Source organism: Battus philenor, unplaced genomic scaffold, assembly GCF_028537555.1.
Source record: "Battus philenor isolate CCGP_79_NKW_IND1 unplaced genomic scaffold, ilBatPhil1.0.hap1 SCAF_27, whole genome shotgun sequence".
Lineage (NCBI taxonomy): Eukaryota > Metazoa > Arthropoda > Insecta > Lepidoptera > Papilionidae > Battus > Battus philenor.
In genome coordinates this window covers 4,379,003-4,400,079 of record NW_027181690.1, presented here as the reverse complement: position 1 = coordinate 4,400,079, position 21,077 = coordinate 4,379,003, and the positions used below count along the sequence as shown (strand labels likewise).

The 21,077-nt window shown below is 33.1% G+C and overlaps 1 protein-coding gene across 2 annotated transcripts in view; it reads left to right on the top strand.

The window, feature by feature from the left end:
• The first annotated feature begins 2,891 nt into the window (after positions 1–2,891).
• Positions 2,892–21,077, top strand: part of fus (fusilli) — a 137,864-nt gene continuing 119,678 nt past the window's right edge. For both annotated transcript variants that reach the window (XM_068768952.1, XM_068768951.1), the window contains exon 1: positions 2,892–3,625. In XM_068768952.1, coding sequence (XP_068625053.1) covers positions 3,497–3,625 — 129 coding nt within the window. In that variant the 5' untranslated portion in view covers positions 2,892–3,496. The remainder of the gene's footprint in view (positions 3,626–21,077) is intronic.

Genomic DNA, 21,077 nt, shown 5'->3' with positions numbered 1-21,077 from the left:
AATATCATGCAATAAATTTAAAGAATTTATGAAACAAAAGATAATAAAGGATTTTTTAAAGTGACAGTACAACTCGGAATTAGTTGCTTTATGAAATGAATTAAATGAATATGAATAAAAAAAATGATTCGATTATGAGCTCTACTAAAATCAGGGCGCGTTAGAAACCTTTGCAATGTATTTAAAATAAACGATGTCATTATAGAGGAACGCAATTTCATTCTAGTTTTTATTAAATTGTGTTCTGTTGCCTCGTATGATAAGACCACCAACTGTACTTTTTTATATATTATTATGAAAATATTTAAATCTATTCTAGCGTATACAATAAAGAATATTAAATAAACAAAATAAATAAATATATGTGTTAACTTTCAGTTTATTTTGTGTTCAAAGTTTATTATCTCTACATATATACATATAAATAAATCTCTGGAGTAGTCAATGCTAGTACAAACTTCTTCATAGAAACAGAGTTCGGGATTCGAATACACGACGTACGATCGCTAGTGGTACAGTGGCAGCGCGGTAAAGGACCGTGATCGTACGTCGCGGGTTTGATTGCCGATACAATTTGATACAGCTCACACTTTATGCATTTAATAGGATTGTCCCTCCTCACAACAAAGTTTTAAAAAGGATGGGCAGCAACGTCTTCTGGATACAATAATACCACAATACTGTCGTCAACATACCTGCCAAGCGTAGCAATTATGTACTATATTCTCATATATATATATATGTCTGTGTGTGTGTGTGTGTGTATATATATGTAAAAGAGATTTGTTATTTTAAAAAGTTGTATGAGAAATCTTGTTGGTCCCCGTGGGAGCTTATGCAAGGACATTTACGATAGATATTTCACTGATATAGGCTTCCTTCAGTATCACTTGCCGCAACTACCACACACTTGCATGTTTACATGACAGTTACTTGTAGACAGTTTTCTTTTATTAACTCTTATTTGTTTCGCTAAGGCATTTTTCTTACAATATGTTATGTCGTGTTCACTAAGAGAAGGCTTAAAGGGCAAAAAATAATATGCCGCACCAACTCATCTAAATATTCGGTAGTTGATTCTTTCTTGAGGAGGTCCAGTAAGTTGAACGGAGGTATATCATTGTTTTCGTAAAGAGTAATGTGGTTACGTTTTTTGGATTCGAATCGGGAATAGTGTCTGAGTAAGTGTTGAAATGTTTGCATTGCAGAGCAATCACGTGGGCAGCCATCGCTGTCGATTATTTTAAAATGGTGCGGGTACTGCTAGCAATATCCGTGCCCGCTTGCCAGTTGCTTGAAAAGATGTTCTGATGATTTTTCTTTGTTTATTATTAGCGTAATTAACATATTTTACATCTAGTTCTAGACTGTAGTTTGATTCCTACTGATTTGTTACCTTATAACACCCGATGTTTGTCTTACATCACTTGCTTCTCACACAGAGCTAAACAGAAGTTAGCTCTTATGTAAGTGTAATGTGAAGGCGCGATTCTCTTCGTTATCATTGATAACGGAGGATAATAAAAAAGTTTATTTAATTACGGTAATATATTATTGATAAAAAATCAAATAATAATAACAGATATGTATACAATTATTACATAATCACGTACATTGATTCTAATTAGAAATATATTTATTCAAATATTTAAGACACACACTTTTGAATTGTCAATTATTTTAACATATAAAGGTACCACCGACTCGGAATGCTGATCTGAAACGCAACAATTACTCTTTTAAATGTAATTTAACAATGTTTAATGTATATATTATAATATCAACCATGTAAATGGGTCAACAATCCACAGATTTCGATCAAATGAAAACTCTCGAATGCTATCATACTATATTCAATAAATACTTTTAATTTTAGATTTATTTCTAACAAAAAGAAAGTCCAAGATATCTTGTAGAATTTAATTATATGTGCGTAAATCCAGGCTCGAGAAGGATATGGTAACTTTTTGAAGATGTTATTATCATGTGTCTGTCATTATGTTTTATATAAGTATTTAAATTTTGGTGCGTAAATAATATGTTATTATTTATTTAGGTTTATTATGTATTTAGGTCAATTATTTTAAAATTATGAATAGAAAACTACCACTGCTAAAATTAAATTTTAAAATATCTTTTTTCAAGTAGGCTTTCACACGCACTTTTTAATCGTCGATTATTTTAGCATTGTAATTAGTAAGCTACCACCGGTTCAGAACTCTGATCTGCTAAGAAGAGTCGATAGCACACACAATATTTGCTCTTTTTAAATGAAATTTAACAATGTTTTATGTACACAATTTAATATCAACCATATAAATGAGTCAAACCAAGTTACACACATTTCGAACAAATAAGAACTTTACAATCGATTAATGAAATACTTTTAATTTTATATATAAGACCATGAAAAGGCAGGTCTAAGACATCTTGTGGAACTTTATTTTAATGTCGTAGCAGTATGAAACTTTCTCTTTTTTACTTATTTTAATTTAAAATTAAACAAAATTTGTGCGATGTAGCTTAAAGTTAAATAAGATAGTTTTGTCAATGACATTAGCACTTGAAAGTAAAATCATTGGTCTCTCTTAACCAAAACTCAGATTTGTATAAGGCTTTCGTCACAAGCGGTATAGTAACGATATTTTATAATATTCATTGTACATTGAAGAGTCAAAGCCTTATTTTTACAATACGAGTGGTAATGAACGAGCAAATTTGAAATTTTTGTTGCATTGCCAACGATGCGTAAAATTCGATGGTAGAAGCGGCAGCTATCTCATCATCAGTGATAATGCTCGGTTTGGCAACGTCGCACCGCTCACCTGGCGTTTACCTGCGCAGTGTCAACAGGGGGGCGAGCGAGCAGCGGTGCGCAGTCGATCCTCGGAACCGAACAGACACGCATGTCCGTGTCACCGTCATTACTTATTTAAATCAACAAATCTTCACACCGAACATATCGACAACACGTATATCGCCGCAGTGAACTAATTGTGTTAAATTATTATGAAAACTTTGTAACTCGGACACGGAAGGCGTCCAAACTTTTGAACGTGCATTGACATCTATCAAAAGACAACCCGCTCGCCAACGGACTGGGTTTCGGCATGAATTCGTGTACCTGTTGTGATGCGAGTTAATTCAAGATTTTCACTTGCGGAGGAAACGGCTTACGTACACGACTAGCGGTAAAACGTGGTCCGCGACGCACGCGAGCTCTTCGCGTCGGTTAACGTCGGGTTTCTAAAGTGCTTTTAAAGCATTCTTAAAACAACAAACGTCGTGGACGTGAATTTTCGGACATCGGCCGTCCGGTGTAGCGCGCCCGGAGCGTTTTGATACATGTCCCGTTAGAAATCGTCGTTCGGCTAATTAGTATGCGATCGTGAAGTCATCAAGTCATCTCGATTCAATCACAGCTATAGGTCTCTGGATGGACTCGTGAGCGTGGAGGTGGGTTGTGTTTCTGTGAGCGGGAGCAGTGTATGGCGCGATGATCAGCGGTGGTTGGGTGTGCGCCCTGCATGTGCGGACCGCCGGTTTGGGCGGTGCGGCACTCGGCTCCGATGAAGAGGAAATCGTTTATCTGGCCTATGTCATCATAGATGTACTCACCAACCAGGTAAGACAGTCTTGTATTCTCTTTCTATTACTTAAAACTTAATCATGAGACTTAACGTAAACTTAACCAAAAATATTATGTTGGTGGCTCTTGAGTACATAAAGTTTAGTTTAGATCTGCTAGGCCGGAGTGACTTAACCCATGACACTAGAATCTTTAACCTAATTTTAAGACACCTTCAAATCGGAATCGTGTAGAGCCCTGAAGGTAGTAAAAAGGTTTTATTATTTTGCAAAAAGGATAGATCTGACAACTCTCCATTTCACATAATTATCTCAAGGCGCCCGTCTGTCTCTATCGTCTCACGGAACTTACAAATAAACTATTTTTTGCAAATCATTATTCGCTAAATTCAGACATTTTTCTTGATTCATTTAGCATTTTTGAATTTCTGAATATTATCCGTACGTAATTAAAAATTATCATTAAAAGTTGGTCGCGATAAAAAAGGGTTTTAATGAATAAAAACATTAATGATTCAATTTGAGTGTAATTTCGTTAATTGTTTTATAATTAAATTGTCATATCATTGTTACGTAATAATAAATAACACAATGCTTAGGTCGTTAATAAACAATTGCGACAAGGCATGATCATTATCAACAAATTGTTCTTTAAATTGACACTCATATCATGAATAGGATATGATATATATATATATATATATACATATAAATATACACATTTATATATTGATTCATCACTATATTATACTAATGTCTCTAAAACCAAAAGGACAAAATAAAAACGGATTTTACAGTACTCTATCAGCAATAGACTTGGGGTCATTCGTTATGTGCAGGAACCGCTAGTGTGAATATGTTATTGGCTATATTCGATAAGTGCTGGACGCTGTCAGCTTTTCTAGCTTTTACAGTTCCTTTGAAGTCGAGGCTTGACCCAATAAATTAAAAAAAATCTACAAATAATATTTTATTCACAAGGTACTTTTGAAAAATAAAAATTGTAATGGAAATCACTTCTGGAAAGAAACGAGCTTAGGTTTTCAAATATATGTTTATTATTCTACACAAATTACTTTTTTTTCTTTTAATAACATTGCACAATATTGATTATATAAATAAACATGTTATTCAAAACTTTTTATAAAACACAATTACATTGAAATCTATAGTGAAATAATAAAAATTAATATTGATCGGATATAAATGCATGGCCGATATTAATTGCTGATGAAATTGCATACAGACAAACGAAACCTGTGTAAACATATGATACCTGTGTACTTTAATGCAAGAAACTAAATATATAGTACATAATATATTTATTTCAATTAACCTCTTAAAATGTTGAGTCATTTATTGTTTGTAGTAAGTTTTCTTTACTTTCTCTGGTGGTAGGATTATTTTTCAAATGTCAGTTAAATTGTTACAGTGCTGGAACTAGTAGAAATAGGTATAAAAGCACCAGATGGATTAGGTTAGGCTAATACGTACGAAATGACAGGTCATACCAAGATCCCTTTCCGGGGGTCTGCGTCCAGTTGCTTCATGTTTCGTGCGCTTAAGTTATATACCGAAATCATTGAATCGCTTAAAAAAGTGCAGCGAGGTGGTGGCCGAAGGAGAAAATAGTTGACAGCGAACTGTCATAATAGAGTACCCACAGGAACTTCCGACTACCATATCAAGATTGTCTGTTGTCCACTCTGAATAGTTTCTACTCCAGAACCTTAAAGCGCCATTTTAACTTGGAAATCCGCTGGAATGGTTATGCTAGACGTCGCGCCATTCCTGAGAGCCTTGGTCGAGAATTCGACAAGTAGCTTTTCAGAGCGCATGCGTATTGTGAGGTTCTTCACCACCCGCACAGAGTCCGCCCATCTACTTGGTAATCGCACTTATGGTCTTTTCCCTCTAATTTTTCTACGACGGTGTGTGGTCGCAGCCAAAAATCCGCTTATAGCAGATGGTAGAGAGCCAAGTAGTAACTTTAAATAAGATAAGACATCCAGTCAAACTTAAGTAAGCTAGTAGAGGCTCGAAAATGCAAGTTAAAAACAAAATTACTTTACACTCTTGTGCAAATGTGACATTTAACACTTTTTAAATATGTGCGAATTATGTAATTTTAGTTATAGATATAATATGTTAAAATACATAATAGTTCTTTTGATTAGTATACGACGAGATAATATTCGATATGCAAATCCTTACAATGTTCTAAAAAATAAATAGAAATAATTAACAATCTTCTTAATTGTATTTTTCATTGACAAGCGTATCCGTTTTGAAAAGCCTTCACAGAATCGATGACGAGTTTCCTGTTTCTGTTTCCACACCCTTCTATCTTCTGCATTCTTTATGACGGTAGTAATAGGATTATACAATATAGAAGTTTTGCTGGAGTTTCTTTCGCAACTTATCCCAGTGCTATCGTTTTTCGATACGGTAGTAATGGTAGCGAGGCAATAGCAAAAGAATTTGGGGTTTCAGTCCTCTTGGGTGCCCTTAACTTGAACACTTGCATATTGAGTCTCTCAACTCGCTCAAATCGAGATCACTTCAAAATTTCCTTTTTTATAACTTAGAAGTTAGAAATTGAAAGATGTTTTCTTAAAGAAATTGGTATTTTAACGGTTGCTTCGCAATACAATTTCGGTGATATATTATTTATGGACCATAAATTGATATATTATTACACAAATAGTTGCAGATACACGATGAATACAAGAAATAAAAATAAAATCGTATCACTTAAATTTCCTGTTCAAAAAGTCAACAAATCCTACATGGATTTGAGTGTATGTATATACTTATATGTAACACAGCTTCACAAGATTTCATTTCTTAATTTTAATTATAAAATTAAAAGCATATTATTAAATAAGTTTTATCATAGCATATAAGAGTGTTTAGTTAATCGAAATGTGTTTACCTTGGTTTGTTGACTCATTTACATGGTACATATATGTACACTCATGAGTAAAAGTGTTATATTTCATTTAAAAAAGCTGTACAGTTTCTGGCCGGCTTTTCTAAATATATCAACATTCCGAGCCGGTGGTAGCTTTCTGCTTATAATGTTAAAATAATCGACGATTCAAAAGCGCATGGAAATGCCTACTTGAATAAAGAAATTTAAAATTTGAATTTGGAGACGCAAGAGTCAGGTTTCTCTACAAAACGTCTACCTAAGAGATCTAAAGAATCTTGTGATGTAAATACCCCAGCCAAGGTTCTCCGTGAGATCCTTCAGATTATATGAACAAGTATGTATAATATATAAACAAGAATGTATGAAATATGTATAAACCATAGTAATAATAGTAAAAATAGATTGACCACGTGGACTTTTATTATACCACCTACTTTTCCTATAATCAGTACTTTGTCGTAGTTATCTGTTTGTCTGTAGATGATGGTAGCAAAAGAACTTGACTTGTTTAAAGTAATTTGCAGAGAGAATAGTATCATAAATTCAAACTGTTTAAAAATTTACATTGTTTTCACGGTTGCTAAGCAACGTATGAATCTATGTGCGTGCTATTATAGTTGTATAAATATATAGATTCACGCGAATAAAACCAGGAGGCAAAGCTAAAGTGTTAGAGTGATCTTGGACGTATTTGTTGTTTCGATTGCGTCTTATTTAAGTGTGTCGGCATTGACACGGTGCTTACCTAATTAAGTTAGTCAGTGAAAGGAAAAAAAATCCATTTTTATTTGCATATTAAGGGCGAAGTGTATTTTGTTACGCGCTCGCTATGTATGAACCTTGGTATGAAAATTTTCCCGCTAATCTCAGTCGGGCCCCGTGTTTTACAGGATCGATCACGTAAAGTTCGGTGATATATAATTCACCATGTATTTTATTTGCAAGTTTTGAAATAAGAGCAATTGTTTTTGTTTAAAGCCACAGTGTAAAGTATTTTTATATCTACTTCTCTTATAATTAATTCATTAGGGACGTCTGTCAAGGTTATGACAAAAAAATTATCCAGATAATGTTATGGGCTTTTCAAGATATATTTGAAATTTTGTTTCAAGTTGTAATATATCAAAGGGGGCTTTAATTTTACTCTCATTTCTCTTAGATTAAGCTCTTAATTAGAGGTTTCCAGAATTTATTCCACATCGACCACTTTCAAATTTAAGTTGGCTCTGTCGAACCCTCTGCTGCTACATTTCTACCATGTTCAAAAAATTCGGTATAAAAATATGAAGATCGTAGACATATTGTATTAAATATGAAATATGCAAGTTTTTATAAGTAACAGTTGCTCAGCTTCTTAAAACATTATTTGCATACATATATCAAGCCAACATTTTAATTCTTCACTATTGAAAGCAGATAAATTTTCTTGAATCCCGCAGACGAATTGTAAATTGCTTTTTTTGTCAGAATCTGGATCATTTATGGAAACACAGCTCTAAATAATCCAAAGTAGATCATAGTATTCATTTATTTAAAAAAGAAAATCGTAAATAAATGAATGTAAAATATGAAACCCCATTTATGCTGAACTTTCAGAAGTGATCTAGATAAATACTAAAAAAACAGGCGTCAAAAGCGTTGCGTAACGGAAAACAGTTCGGCCAGTTCAGCCAATATTTTTATATCATATTCTTTATTAAGTACTATGAAGGTTCTTGAAAAAAATACTGTTCGGGAAATTATATAACCTACACTCTACTCGCATGAGTTTGTATAAACAACATAGTAATTTAAAACAAAAATAAATATATATATATAACAGCAAAATCGCGTACATTTCGCTAATAATAATATAAAACTTGTTTTTTGTTAATTATATATATATATATATATATATATATATATATGTATATAAATCGTGTGTGCGAGGGGCAGCAAAAGATGGTATGTTGACAGCGTTTTATTTGTCCATATTTTGTTGTTGCTTCGATATCTGTCGTGTTCCTTTTATATTCTTTTTTAAATTTAAAATTTTTCGAAAAGGTACTGCAAACCGACCAGTGTTTTCCAACACCCAATCCGTCGTCAAAATCGAAAGTGGACTCCAGACGAGTTAGACTCTTTCGCTTCTGCATAAAAGATATATGTGATAAATAGGGGGGCGTAAGAATTTTAGAAAGATTAAGATGCGTTGCACATAAAAGGTTAAAAAATACTGGTACACATTATGTGGCTACATATTCACAATTAAAAATATTTTATGCGCTTTTAAATCGTCCAATATTTTATTATTATCAGTAGTAAGCTAACACCGGCTGGGAATGCTGATATGTTACGACGAGCCAAAAACTCAAAACTTGCTCCTTCAAATGAGATTTAACAATTCTTCATATCAACTATATAAATGAGTCAACAAACAAAGTTCCATACATTTCGATGAACTAAAAACTCTTAAGTACTTTCTAGTATAGTATAATATCCATTTAATAATAAACTTCTAATTCTTGATTTAAAACTAAGAAAAAGTAGGTCTAAGACATCTTGTGGAACTTTATTATATTTGCTTACATTCAGATCTATGAAGGATTTTTTACTTTTTGAAGACGAAAATAGGAACAATCTGTCAAGCTTTTATCGTCAATAATAATAAATTAAAAAGAGTGATAAATTAAACAAAAAATATGGTCTGCTATAAAGGATTACAATGATAGCATTATTATCTAGAGCAGTAATATATACTATCTTTATAAACAAAGGTTTTGTTCTTCGTACATTCATACAGTAAACTTATATTTCTAAGTAATTTTTATTTACTATTATCACGTTGGTAAGGCTGTCGAAAGACACTGGGTGCAAACTTTTTCAGTCCAGCCCTATGGAATAAGGTGGCAGTCATATGTCAAGGCAATGGACATTGTATGGTTGAAATTCTGGTGGTGATGACGATGATGTTTAAGTTATAAAACACTCTTAAATCTGAAATATGTTTTTTTTTACTAGACTGCTTCAGGTCAATAACATTTGTCAGCGTATATTTTATAAAGTATATATGGTATCCCGCCTTTAACTCTAATACTTAGGGTCACCCCATTTATGCTAAGCCATCTGTGCCGATCTGCGGCGGTGTGTATTGCGTTGACTACTCTGGTAATCTATTTATCATTAAATAATCTTGCAATAATGTAATAATTTATTATTTTGTCATTTAAGGCCCTTTTAAAAAACACTTTATGTGTTTTGTGAATGAAAAGGCTTAAACACTGTGTATATTATAATTTGTAACCGTTTATTTTTTTTAATGTTTATATTATTTAACAACTTTTTAGCAAAAAAATAGTAAAATTCGATATTCTTTTTATGTTATTTACTTTAATTTATGGTTTTCATTTTTCTTTTAACATTTCATTATTCATCATTCAAAAAAAAATCCAAAAAATTGTTTCAACTTTGGTGCCCCCCCTTCTTGTGGTGCCTGGTGCGGCCGCCCCGCTCGCCACCCCCTAGCTACGCCACTGCTCTGGTATCAAGCGTGGTTCGTACCTGATCGAACCAGCGCATGGAGCTCCTGCCTCGTGGTCGCCTGTCCAATTTCCTAGTGGACAAAAATTTCAAATTTGTCAGCATTTTTCTTATATATTAATAACTATTTATTCATACATTTCTTTAACTTTTATTTCTATATCAAGACATAAGAAAAAAAATTATTCATACGAAATAGCTTGTAAGAAAAAACTATGTTAGACCCGCTTGATACTAACATATATCCTTCAACATTTCACGGATACATTCAAACGCAAATCGTCGTGTATATCACGTACCGTCGCGTCACTTAGATAACGGTTTATCACTGGTTCCTTGCGTATTTTCAACTTGTTCGTGTAAGCATTTGTTTACATTGCTTACTGTTGATTACTAAATTAAAAATACCTTAAGTTAAAGAAGGGTAGTAGGTAGTCCATCCAGTCCATTAGATTAAAAGTACCCGAGGTGGAACACTTTCCAAAAAAAGCCTCACAAGCTAAGGTTTTCAACGTTCGATTTTAGATAAGTCTATTTGTGTAATTAAGAAAATCACATCACGTTCACTTGGGTACTGTGACAGGTAGTAAATATTCCACAGCTGGACATAGACCATCTCCAGAGGTGTAAGTGGCCTGCACCCTGTTCACCTTTCAGTGGACGTCTTATACTGCGCTTGCCAGTTCCAGTTCTTCACTCTGATTTTTTTAAATATAATAAACAAAAATTTGTAAACCTAACCGAATAATAATATTTGTTAATATAATATCAAATGTATCGAATTGTCCAGAACATTAGTTTGAAGTATAATAAATACATAATATTTTCGCCTTTTACTTCAATTAAATAGACATTGGTAATAGAGGCATAGTAGAGGTACGTAAAATGGATAGATAATGTATAATAACTATTAAAGGCGAAATTAAATTTTTATTATTAGATAGTACAACAGTATTTTATTATATCATAGAAAACGTCATTTTAAAATTTAAAAAAAAAATGTCATTCTCTTATTTTATTGTCCTTGAGCCAAGAAGGCCAGGTGCCACGTGTAGATAGCGTAATTTAAATCGATAACTCACAAGATTACAAAAGCGGATTGCTTCGATGATTTTGATATAAAACTACAAAGTTGGTAAAAAAGCTCAAAAAATTATTTAATTAATCTTTGTATGTATGCCTTTAGATAATCACTGCCTGCTATGACATTAAACTTCCAAGTTAACAATTTTTTTTTCAATTAATCGAAATTTTAATTCTTTTTTTTTCAAATATTCGAATTTATTTGGCTGATCCATTCTTATCTATTTAAATATAGGATTTGTATAAGAGTCAGTGGCAGTAGGAGGGCTCCGTGGCACTTAAACACATGGCCCCTGGGTCTTTAAGGTTCTAGAGTAAAGACGCACAAGGTGTCGTGAGTCTTATTGAAAAATTTATGAGGGAGGTCTATATGCAGCTGTGGCCGTCTTGTGCCTTAAATAATGACATATAAATTGGAAGCCTTTTAAGGTCTGTGTATTGTATGTCTTGCAGGTCATTAAAAACTGAATACTAATTGAATAATAATAGCATTAATTATGGAAAGATATGGTATGATATGTGGAATAAAAAATATGATTTTTTCAATATATACAGAGGGTTAAAAGTAAGATTCAAATTAAATATAACCTTGGATAGCGAGACGATAAGAAAAACAAAAGCAACAGACAATTCAATTTGAAGATTTCTCTAAATGATAATAAAGATCCCATGACTTTGGACATTTATATTATTTGCTGATGATAATATTAAATATATTATTTCACACACTTACACGTGACACAGTGATCTTTTGTGAGGAATACATTATCTTATTACGCAGCAGAACTTACTTCGAGTATTTTCTAGAACATAATTTGATGTAATAGTAGGACTATTACATCAAATTATGTTCTAGAAAATACAGAAAATATAGGATGATTGGTTAAAAGCAGCAAAAACCTTTCAAATTTTACGCCTACTTTCTCCCTCTTTTAATATTTCTTCTTCTTGGTTGTTGATCTTCACGGTCGCGCCCGACCTGGAAAGCTTCGGTTGAAGATTCGAGCAGTTCCCTCCACAGCTTCCGTTATTGGTCCTCACAATAACGGAAGTTACAGCACCGAAATAACTGCCAACCACAATCACTGCAAGGAGTTTAAAAAACAAACCGTGCACACTCATAAAGATTTCCATTTTAAGTGGGGGGGAGGGGTAACCAGTTCGTTCGTTGGTTTATTTTTATCGTTTAAGACGTAACTACAAACTTCTTTTGTGTATATATAAAAAGTTTACGCAATTAATAAGTCAATAATTACAATCAATTAAAGTAATTTGTGGTTTTAATTGTGTAACCTAGAATAATAGTACCAGAAAAGTCTTTGTTTCTCTTGTTATTGTCTTAAATAAAATTATTATAATTCATCTAACACATAATTGGATACAGCCATTTGTTCCACTTCTACTTGCTTAATTATATATTTATAGTATTCAATGAAGAGTAGAAGCCCAGTGGTAAAGGACTGAGACTTGGGATAGTAGATCGCGGGTTCGATTCCGATTACGATACTTTATGCATTAATTGTATAGGATTGTCACTGCACAGAAACAAGTATCCAGAAGATGGGTAGAAGCGTCTTCTACTTACCCTAATACCACAATGCGATCGCCAGCCCGCCTGCCAAGCGTAGAAATTATGGTATATCTCCCAATAGACATCTTTTGAGGATGCCTTGTTGTGGGCATCTATAGGCTATAACGGTACAGAGTTATTGGTTACAGGTATAAAAAATTTATACGGGTATATATATAATTTGTCAACTAAAAGCTTTTACACCTGGACTCTGTGTTTGGCACTAATCGGTGCAACATAACTCCTGAAGATGCCCCTTGGAGGGGTGAAACACGTGTTGAGTGAGTTAACTGTGGCAGTTGTGTAATTCACATTGTTTGCCGCATACGCATTTATCAGCGGGTGGGGTGGGGGTGCACTTTATTGCACGACTACCACTGCATGTGCGGAAGTGGCTAAATATTGGTCCTTTTCTTACTTAGGATGGACTTCCGCGAGGTAACGCCTGATTCCATTAGATGTCTTGTGATGTACATCCTGCGGCTAAAATGATAATTATATTTCTTACTCTTACACCTCGTTTTTATATTATTCCGAAATGTGTAACATTTAATATGTTTTTCTATTTGACAGGCCAATAACTTCTGTCAGTAAAAAAGTCTACAAGGACATATAGTAAACAAAAAGTAATTTTAACATGTACTAATCTCAATTTTGAAAACACCTTGTGGTCATTGCTTTCATTTAATTTCTATAAATATTAAATTTTGTAATATTTGGTCAAGATACTCTAATATCTTGAAAGACAAGGCAATCCACTGTATATAAGATAAAAGATAAAATTATTTTATTTAATAATAGAACATTTAACAGAACTCTCATTGATCTACGAATTTTTTAACTGTATTTGGTTTTTTCTCTACTCTGCTTCATGAAGTGTTTAGTGATGGATTAAGAATTCGGTGCTATTTTAAATTTATATAAAGTTTGCAAGGTGAACCTACTTGTCTGTATAATGCATAAGCAATTAAATATGTTATTATAAAAAGCTGTAAGACGATTTATGTCCTATGTGTATCCCGTGATCTTATGTAGGAAATTAGAGGAAAGAATGAAAGACATTGAGAAGGATGAAAGATAAGTATGAAAATGAAAACAATAACAAAAAAAAAACACGTAAACAAGGGCCCTGTCCATCTACGATAAGGTTGAACAAGAGGCCTTAAAAACGGAGCCATAAATAAACAAAAAAAAATGTGTTGGCCTCAGAGATATAGAGACGATTATGTTCGCAATTTTTACTAGTGACTCAAGAATTAGGAGATGCGTATACGAACGAAAGTAACTGAAAAAACACAGCAGATTGTCAGTGGCCAGGCCACAAAGTGGGGTCTAAAAGTAATGGAGACCTTGGACAAAAAAGCCACTCACAAGATGATCAGACAACCTTGTTTTAAAGTCGTCTGAAGATGATAGATCCAGGCCGCAATCAATTGATCTTTACGAAAATCTATGGGGAGGCGTATCTCCAGCTTTGGGCATCCTCGGCTAATATGAAGATGAGGATAAACAACTATAAAATAATAAATGTTATAAGCTACTTAATAACTAAAATTTATAGTAAACAGAGCCATGTTATTTTATTATTTCTGTATTTGATTCACGTTTGATATTAACGTAACTAGTACGTAAGCTGCGTGAATGGATTGTGAGTTATATGCGCATTGTAACACGTAAAGGTTAGATCACGTATTGTAGATATTGTAATAATTGCAAGAGATAATGTCCAACAAAAATAGTTTAAGATAATGGTCACCCGACGAATCATCAACAATCTGCTATTTGACCTATTTTTTTTTATATATCATTTAATATGTCTTTTACTTTCATTAACAGAAATGTACAGTAACGTTTGCAATTACTTTAAAATATTCCGGACGATTAGCAAACAGATTCTAAATATATGTTTTATTTTTATTTACGGGGAAAAATACAAAAAAATAGATAGCACAATAGACGTGTACACATTTAATATAAAATACACGGAGCACGTAATTAAGAAATATAGATTATATATACAAATGTGTTAGAAATATATAAATATCTGCATGCTTAACATGAATATATAACATAGAGCAGTTAGTAAAAATATTATATACGAAAAGATCATGATGATATCAGCTCTTATAATATCCTTTATATACGAGAATGAACATAAAACATTTTCAAACATATTTTCCCAATGGCACCGTTGTAATGACATAATGAGACGTTGTGTACAAATGTCCATACTAATTCTGTTATTACGCTGTTTGTGTACACCGCACACCGTCATAGTCATCGAAACGAGACCAGATCGTATATCACAGGGGACGAAAACCCCCGATCATACTAGATAGAAGCTGCTGGAATTTATTCCACCACTTCTGCCAGCACTAGCACAGCGCTTTCGGAATTAGTAATTGTGATATTAGCCAGGCAATAGCAGATCGAGGTTTGACTGTCTCGGGCGCCCTTGTATCGGAATGCTAAGCGGGTATTATTGAAAGACATCCCAAGCCGATGTCCCCCCTCGTGGGGGCCCTTGAGCTGAGTCATTCCATGGAGCGTTCGCCGAAGCGATACAGTAATAGAGGTCTTAGACAGCAGCCTCCCAATCCGGTAATAGAGGTCTTAGACCATGGATGCACAGACCGCGGCCCGCCGATCGAATACTGGTGGCCCGCCGACAGCAAAAATAATACTCTCGTACATTCGAAAAATATTGAATTCTATTTCAGAATAAAACCAAAAAAATGTTATTATCTATACTTCTGGCGGCCGGCCCGCCGTCAGTTCTTGATTTGACCGAGTGGCCCTTATTCTTAATAAGTCTGTGCAACTATGTTTTAGACTAAGCGCACTCTGCACCCTGTCACCTCAAATACAAGGAATCTGCAAATTCCATTTGGGCAACAGGGAGAGTCCTGTTAAAAGAGCACTTTTTATATTACGTTGTATAACTGTGTGTATTTTTGTCATAGTCCGTCTTGGCTGAGGCATCTTTAGTTATATGGTAATGACATTATAAAATTATAAAATATAATCTTCATATGTATTTTTAAAATGTTTATTTAAAAAAATTTCACCCATGTACTGACCCATTAACAATATCTCCGAAACCATAAGGCTTAGATATTTAAAATTTAGTAAGAATATTCGTTTTGCCAAGCAGATATTAGTGTAAATTGATTTTTACGAAATTCGATTTATACGAAGTATTGAGGTATCGTTAATTATGATCGGCACAGCAAGTGATATAAAAGCAAACTATTGATATTTTATACATGTACAAACGAATTAAAATGTTATAAATAAGAAAAATATCTATGTTTTATTTATTTAAAAATAAATAAATAACATATTTATCAAATGTGTATTTAAAAAGTGGTATTGCGTTCAAATTATATTTTTATGGTTACATGAACACAATAGAAATAACAAATTGAAAAACTGTTTTTACTGCCTCCACTGTATAAATGTATATAAAATCAATAGTTGCTTTCACATTTTAATAGGGCCTCTCGTGTCACACGTGGCTACCTATCATGTCGCATTTCCGTGATGGCTCGCGTGGTTCTCTACCTTACTTGCTTACGAATGCGTTAAAAGTACACTAACTACGTAATATTTATTTAAAAAAAGGTTTTTTTTTTATCAGCAAACAGACGCAAAACCATAACGAGTTAAGTGGTTAATGACACGAAGTTTGAAATTTACCAAATACCACTACAAAACTATTTATCAATATAAATACAGGGTGATAGGTTATAGGCGTAAATGCTTCAAAGGGGTCCATGTATAGCTAGCTTATTTTCTCTCAATTATATGGAACATCCTATATAAAAAAGAATGGATTCAGAAATAAATATATAACATAATGTTTATAAAGTAAGAAAAATAATTTTCTATATTTGGATTACTACATAATACTATATATATTTAATGATTTTTTTTATGTAAAATTAGTAATTGTTTAGTGTCTCCCGCATACTTTACTGCCAGAAGTACTGTACTGTCGTATTACCAATGAAAAAAAATTTAATATAACATATTATATAGTGATCACTTTATATAGAATGATTGGAAACAGGTATAAAAGCTTTTTGCAGACAACTCACCCATTTAAAGTTTTTACACCTATAAACAAACTTGCGCATGTCGCAATTCGTGCACTAATATATCAAAATATGCAAACAGATAAAAAATACATATAAATGCTTTTTATACGACTTCCGAATAAAATAGTTCACAGAACGCTTTCAAAAAGTAAATTTGTCTTTTTATTTAGGACTATTACCAGAATTCAGAAGTTGGCGTATAAATGTTATAACATTTCTCGATTTATAAAAAAAGAACAGTTAGCGTTAACCAGAGTGGTTAGGCCGCCTACAAGTTGGACCGATTAAAATCCAAGCTCCGGGAACTCGATGGTGGGCAAGCCATCTTTGGGGCAAGGTTTATGTCTTGAAGTAAACGTTGTCAAAGATACAATTAGGTTTTAAACTAACTGTAATGGCGTTTTGGAATGAGCTTAACCATCAGCCTAAGGTCAGATATCAGTTTAATTATTAAGATAGGTTAAGATAATAAGTTAACATTATAACTAAAATTACACTTATCATCACTCAAATTTTAGCTGCAAGATTTTCAATCAGACCGGTTGGAAGCGACATCCGGCGTCGTAGGACAACTGACAAAAGTCGTCTGTCCATCTTGCAGATAAAAAATATGTTTAGTAACATAAGCATATCAGCTAATTGTTGTGTCCAAATACTGAATATTTGCAAGTCATTTTCAAGGATTATGCAAGAAAGTTTTTTCGTGATAATCTATTATTAAATAATTGTAAATATCTGTGATCTGTGGTTAAATGACGTCATACCATTGCCAAAATTTTACAATTGACATTTTAAATTGACCAATTTGATCATCGAGGACCGAATCAGATATTAGAAGATCCTTAACCGATATTGCCTAGCGGATTGGTAAGTGAAGTTGCAGTGGTCTGGAGCATGAAGGTTGTGGAATTAAAACCATCGACTGTCATGCACAGCGTAAGACGTGCACCAACATGGCGGAGAGACTACAATGTTACGATCGACGAAAGACGCTGGATGCAGGCGGTTCTACTGGTTCTTTTCAAAATCTGTGGTGGAGAACTAAGTCAATCAGTGTCCTACGGTTATATTGACGATGTTTAATGGCGAATCAAAAATAAATTGTAAATTTGTTTAATATTATTATGTCACATCTAAAAATAAAAAAGCATACAGCGAGGTAAAAGGAAGCTATTTTTAAAAATGGCCACCGGTCAAAGTCCACGTTTCGATTACGCATCAACTTTTTTTTTTGGGTATAAAGTCTAACATTTCTACAATCATGACGATACGACATGTTCTTTTAGATTCGCTTATCTTAGTTTTATCTGTATTCACGAAATATTGCGAAATGTGTTTGCCCAAGTTTATTTTAATGTGGGAATAGCATTTTTAGCCTTCGGTGCCACGTTATCGTACCGTCCCGATGTGTATCTTTAACATTAAATTCTTCACACAACGCGTGGGCCTGTCCGCAGGGTCATTAATTATAGCTGTAAAAGCTTTAAAGAGGTAAATGTGTAGCTCATTCACTGTCAATTATTAAATAGTATCTTCCAAAATCTGTGGTTTCCGAAATAATATATAAAAAAATGACAATATAGAAAGAAATATCGTTTTTCAAATTTGGAATAACACATATTAAAATTAATTATTGTTTACTATCTTTCCCTGCCGGCTTTGGACTGCCGGAAGTGCTCTTTTCGCATTCCAATAGAAAAAATAACATATTTTAGAATGGTCAGTTGAAATTTTTGTTGAAATAGGTGTAAAAAAATTAAAGGTTAATTTTACAAATGACCTACATATTAACTCTCTTAAAACACATATACCTGATCATCTCTGTATAATCTAAGCTGCGATCTATGCTTATTATCTTATTATATTCTACGTATGAAATACCGGTGCTTGTTTACTTATAGTTTAAGTGTGTATTAATACGTAAAGCACTTTTTAAATGAAAAAATTACGGTGTGCATTTGAGCGAGACAGATGGCAATACTTGTTTGTGCAAGCGAGATGAAAAACTACACCTGTTTACGCAGGTAGGGGACATAAGAATAGATTCTTTTGTTTATTTATTTATTAGTAACTTATCGGAAGGATCTTTATAATTTCTTATCTAAATAATAGCTTTGGGTAAATATGCATCGACATATCCGATCTTTGTTAATAGAATACAGTTCTTAAGCACTACGTTATTGTTTCTTATCACCTAATTCCTAAAATTTTCATCATCATTATAGCCGTAAAACATCTACTTCTAGACTTAGGGCTTTTATAGACATATCCAATAGAAGCGGTAGGAAGCAGTTTGCATCCACCAGCCTTAACAAGGTTGAATGTTCACGCCCCCAGTGGCCAACTCTTTTTGTGGATTATTTGTCACTTGTTCACCGCCACATTTCCGAAGTCTTAGTAACATCTTCATTATAGATTAATTAAATTTTACTCTTTGATTTAATTTTTGCATCCAATACATTATTATGGTCATTTGTGAACATCTAGACAAGTATATGGGTCGAATTTGCTACTAACTAGTATTCAAATTGATCTTCTCTATTCACTGTAGATTCCGCAACTTAAAACTTAAACTTCATATATTCCGTATTCCAACCTCCTATCATACCAGATAGAAACGTTACATGCATTTCTTACGTTATTTCTTCTCCAAGCGCTAATGCTTTCCAAAGTAACCAAGAGAAGTTTCGTGCCTCTGGGCCTCCTTTGTGTCGGAATGCTGAGCATATATTATCGACAAATAACTGCTAAGCGAAGGTCGCTATAGGGTAAAATAGTAGTATGTAGGGACCAAAACCGAGGCTTCTCTGGGAATATCTTAGCTTCGCTACCTTAAAAGAGGTCTTAGACAAGCTAGGCATAGCCTTCGCTCTGCCTCCTTCGAACTCGCCGAATCTGCAAATTTCAATTTAGCAGGAGTGATATTCCAGTACAAAAAAACAAAAGGATTCCAAATATAATAAAAAGAGCCCGCAATAAACTCAAACAATTCATTCCCAAGCCAGTAGGAAGATTTATAGATTATTTTTGTAGCATGAACTTTTTACATTTGTTTCATGAGTCATTACGAGGAAGCATATCGCAAAAGAGTACTCAGTAGCCAATTAAAGAGTTATTTATGTCCTTCATAAAAACATTTTTTTTTTATATTTAGTACTACTATTTTTATAAATATATTGTTTTATATTGTTTCATTTTTCTTCATTTATAATTATTTTACAATGATAGATATGGTTTTCGAATCGATTATACTTTGTCATTATATATATACTACCAAATCCTTCTCCAAAGAAATAGTTCTTTTAATATATTTAGAGTAATTGATTATTTAATATCTTATAAAGTAAATTTAACGATACACTTGATTGAGTTTAAAAATGACGTTTATGTTATCGACGTGTGTTTGTATAATTTTATTTTATAAAAATAAATATATATGATGGCAGTAATCAAGTGCGAGGTGTCAGTGCATGCGGCACCAGATCCGGTTTAACTTGTAAATCTGGCAAGCCTAGTATGTCGACTCTTCTATTTTTAAATCGACTTTGGGCTCGGTGATTTTTACAGAGTACCCACAAAAACTGTTGTTTTCCGTCTGTCCGTCTAGGTAGACTTGAATAAAAAGCAACGAGTCCGGTCTCGTCTGAATGAACGGGTTGTTTTTTGGAAAGGAACATTTTTATCAATAGCCTACATTATCGTGGTTTATAGTTACACTGATGTCAATACAATCGACATTGAACTCTATTTCTTTGAGCAATAGATAAAATATTAAACAATAATAAAATAAATGTTCATTAATTAGGTTACTTCATTTATACACATTATTATCAAATTAGAATCATTTAAACTGATCGCTTGTGTACGTCATAAAAACTGTGACTGAAACTAAAATCAGATTTAACTTCCCTATAACGGCATCTTAAAACTACGTGACTTCCTAACGAACCTTGATTTGTGAAATATATATATATATATATATATATATATATATATATATATATATATATATATATATGTATAGGTATGTTTATGTACATGTATTTATATGTACGTACATCCTAAACTGCCCTCTCCTTCATGTCTCTCATCTCTATCCAAAGGTTGTCTGGTGGAGATCGCCTCGACTGTTAAAACCGCCTCTTGTACCATATGAATTGTCTCTTTTTTTCCTCTATTTATTGTCTATAGTGTAAAAAAATGTTAATAAATATTTAAAATAAATAAGTAAATAAAAGTTCTGGAGATGCCATCTAAGGCTTTTGAGAGAGCTCTAGTGCTT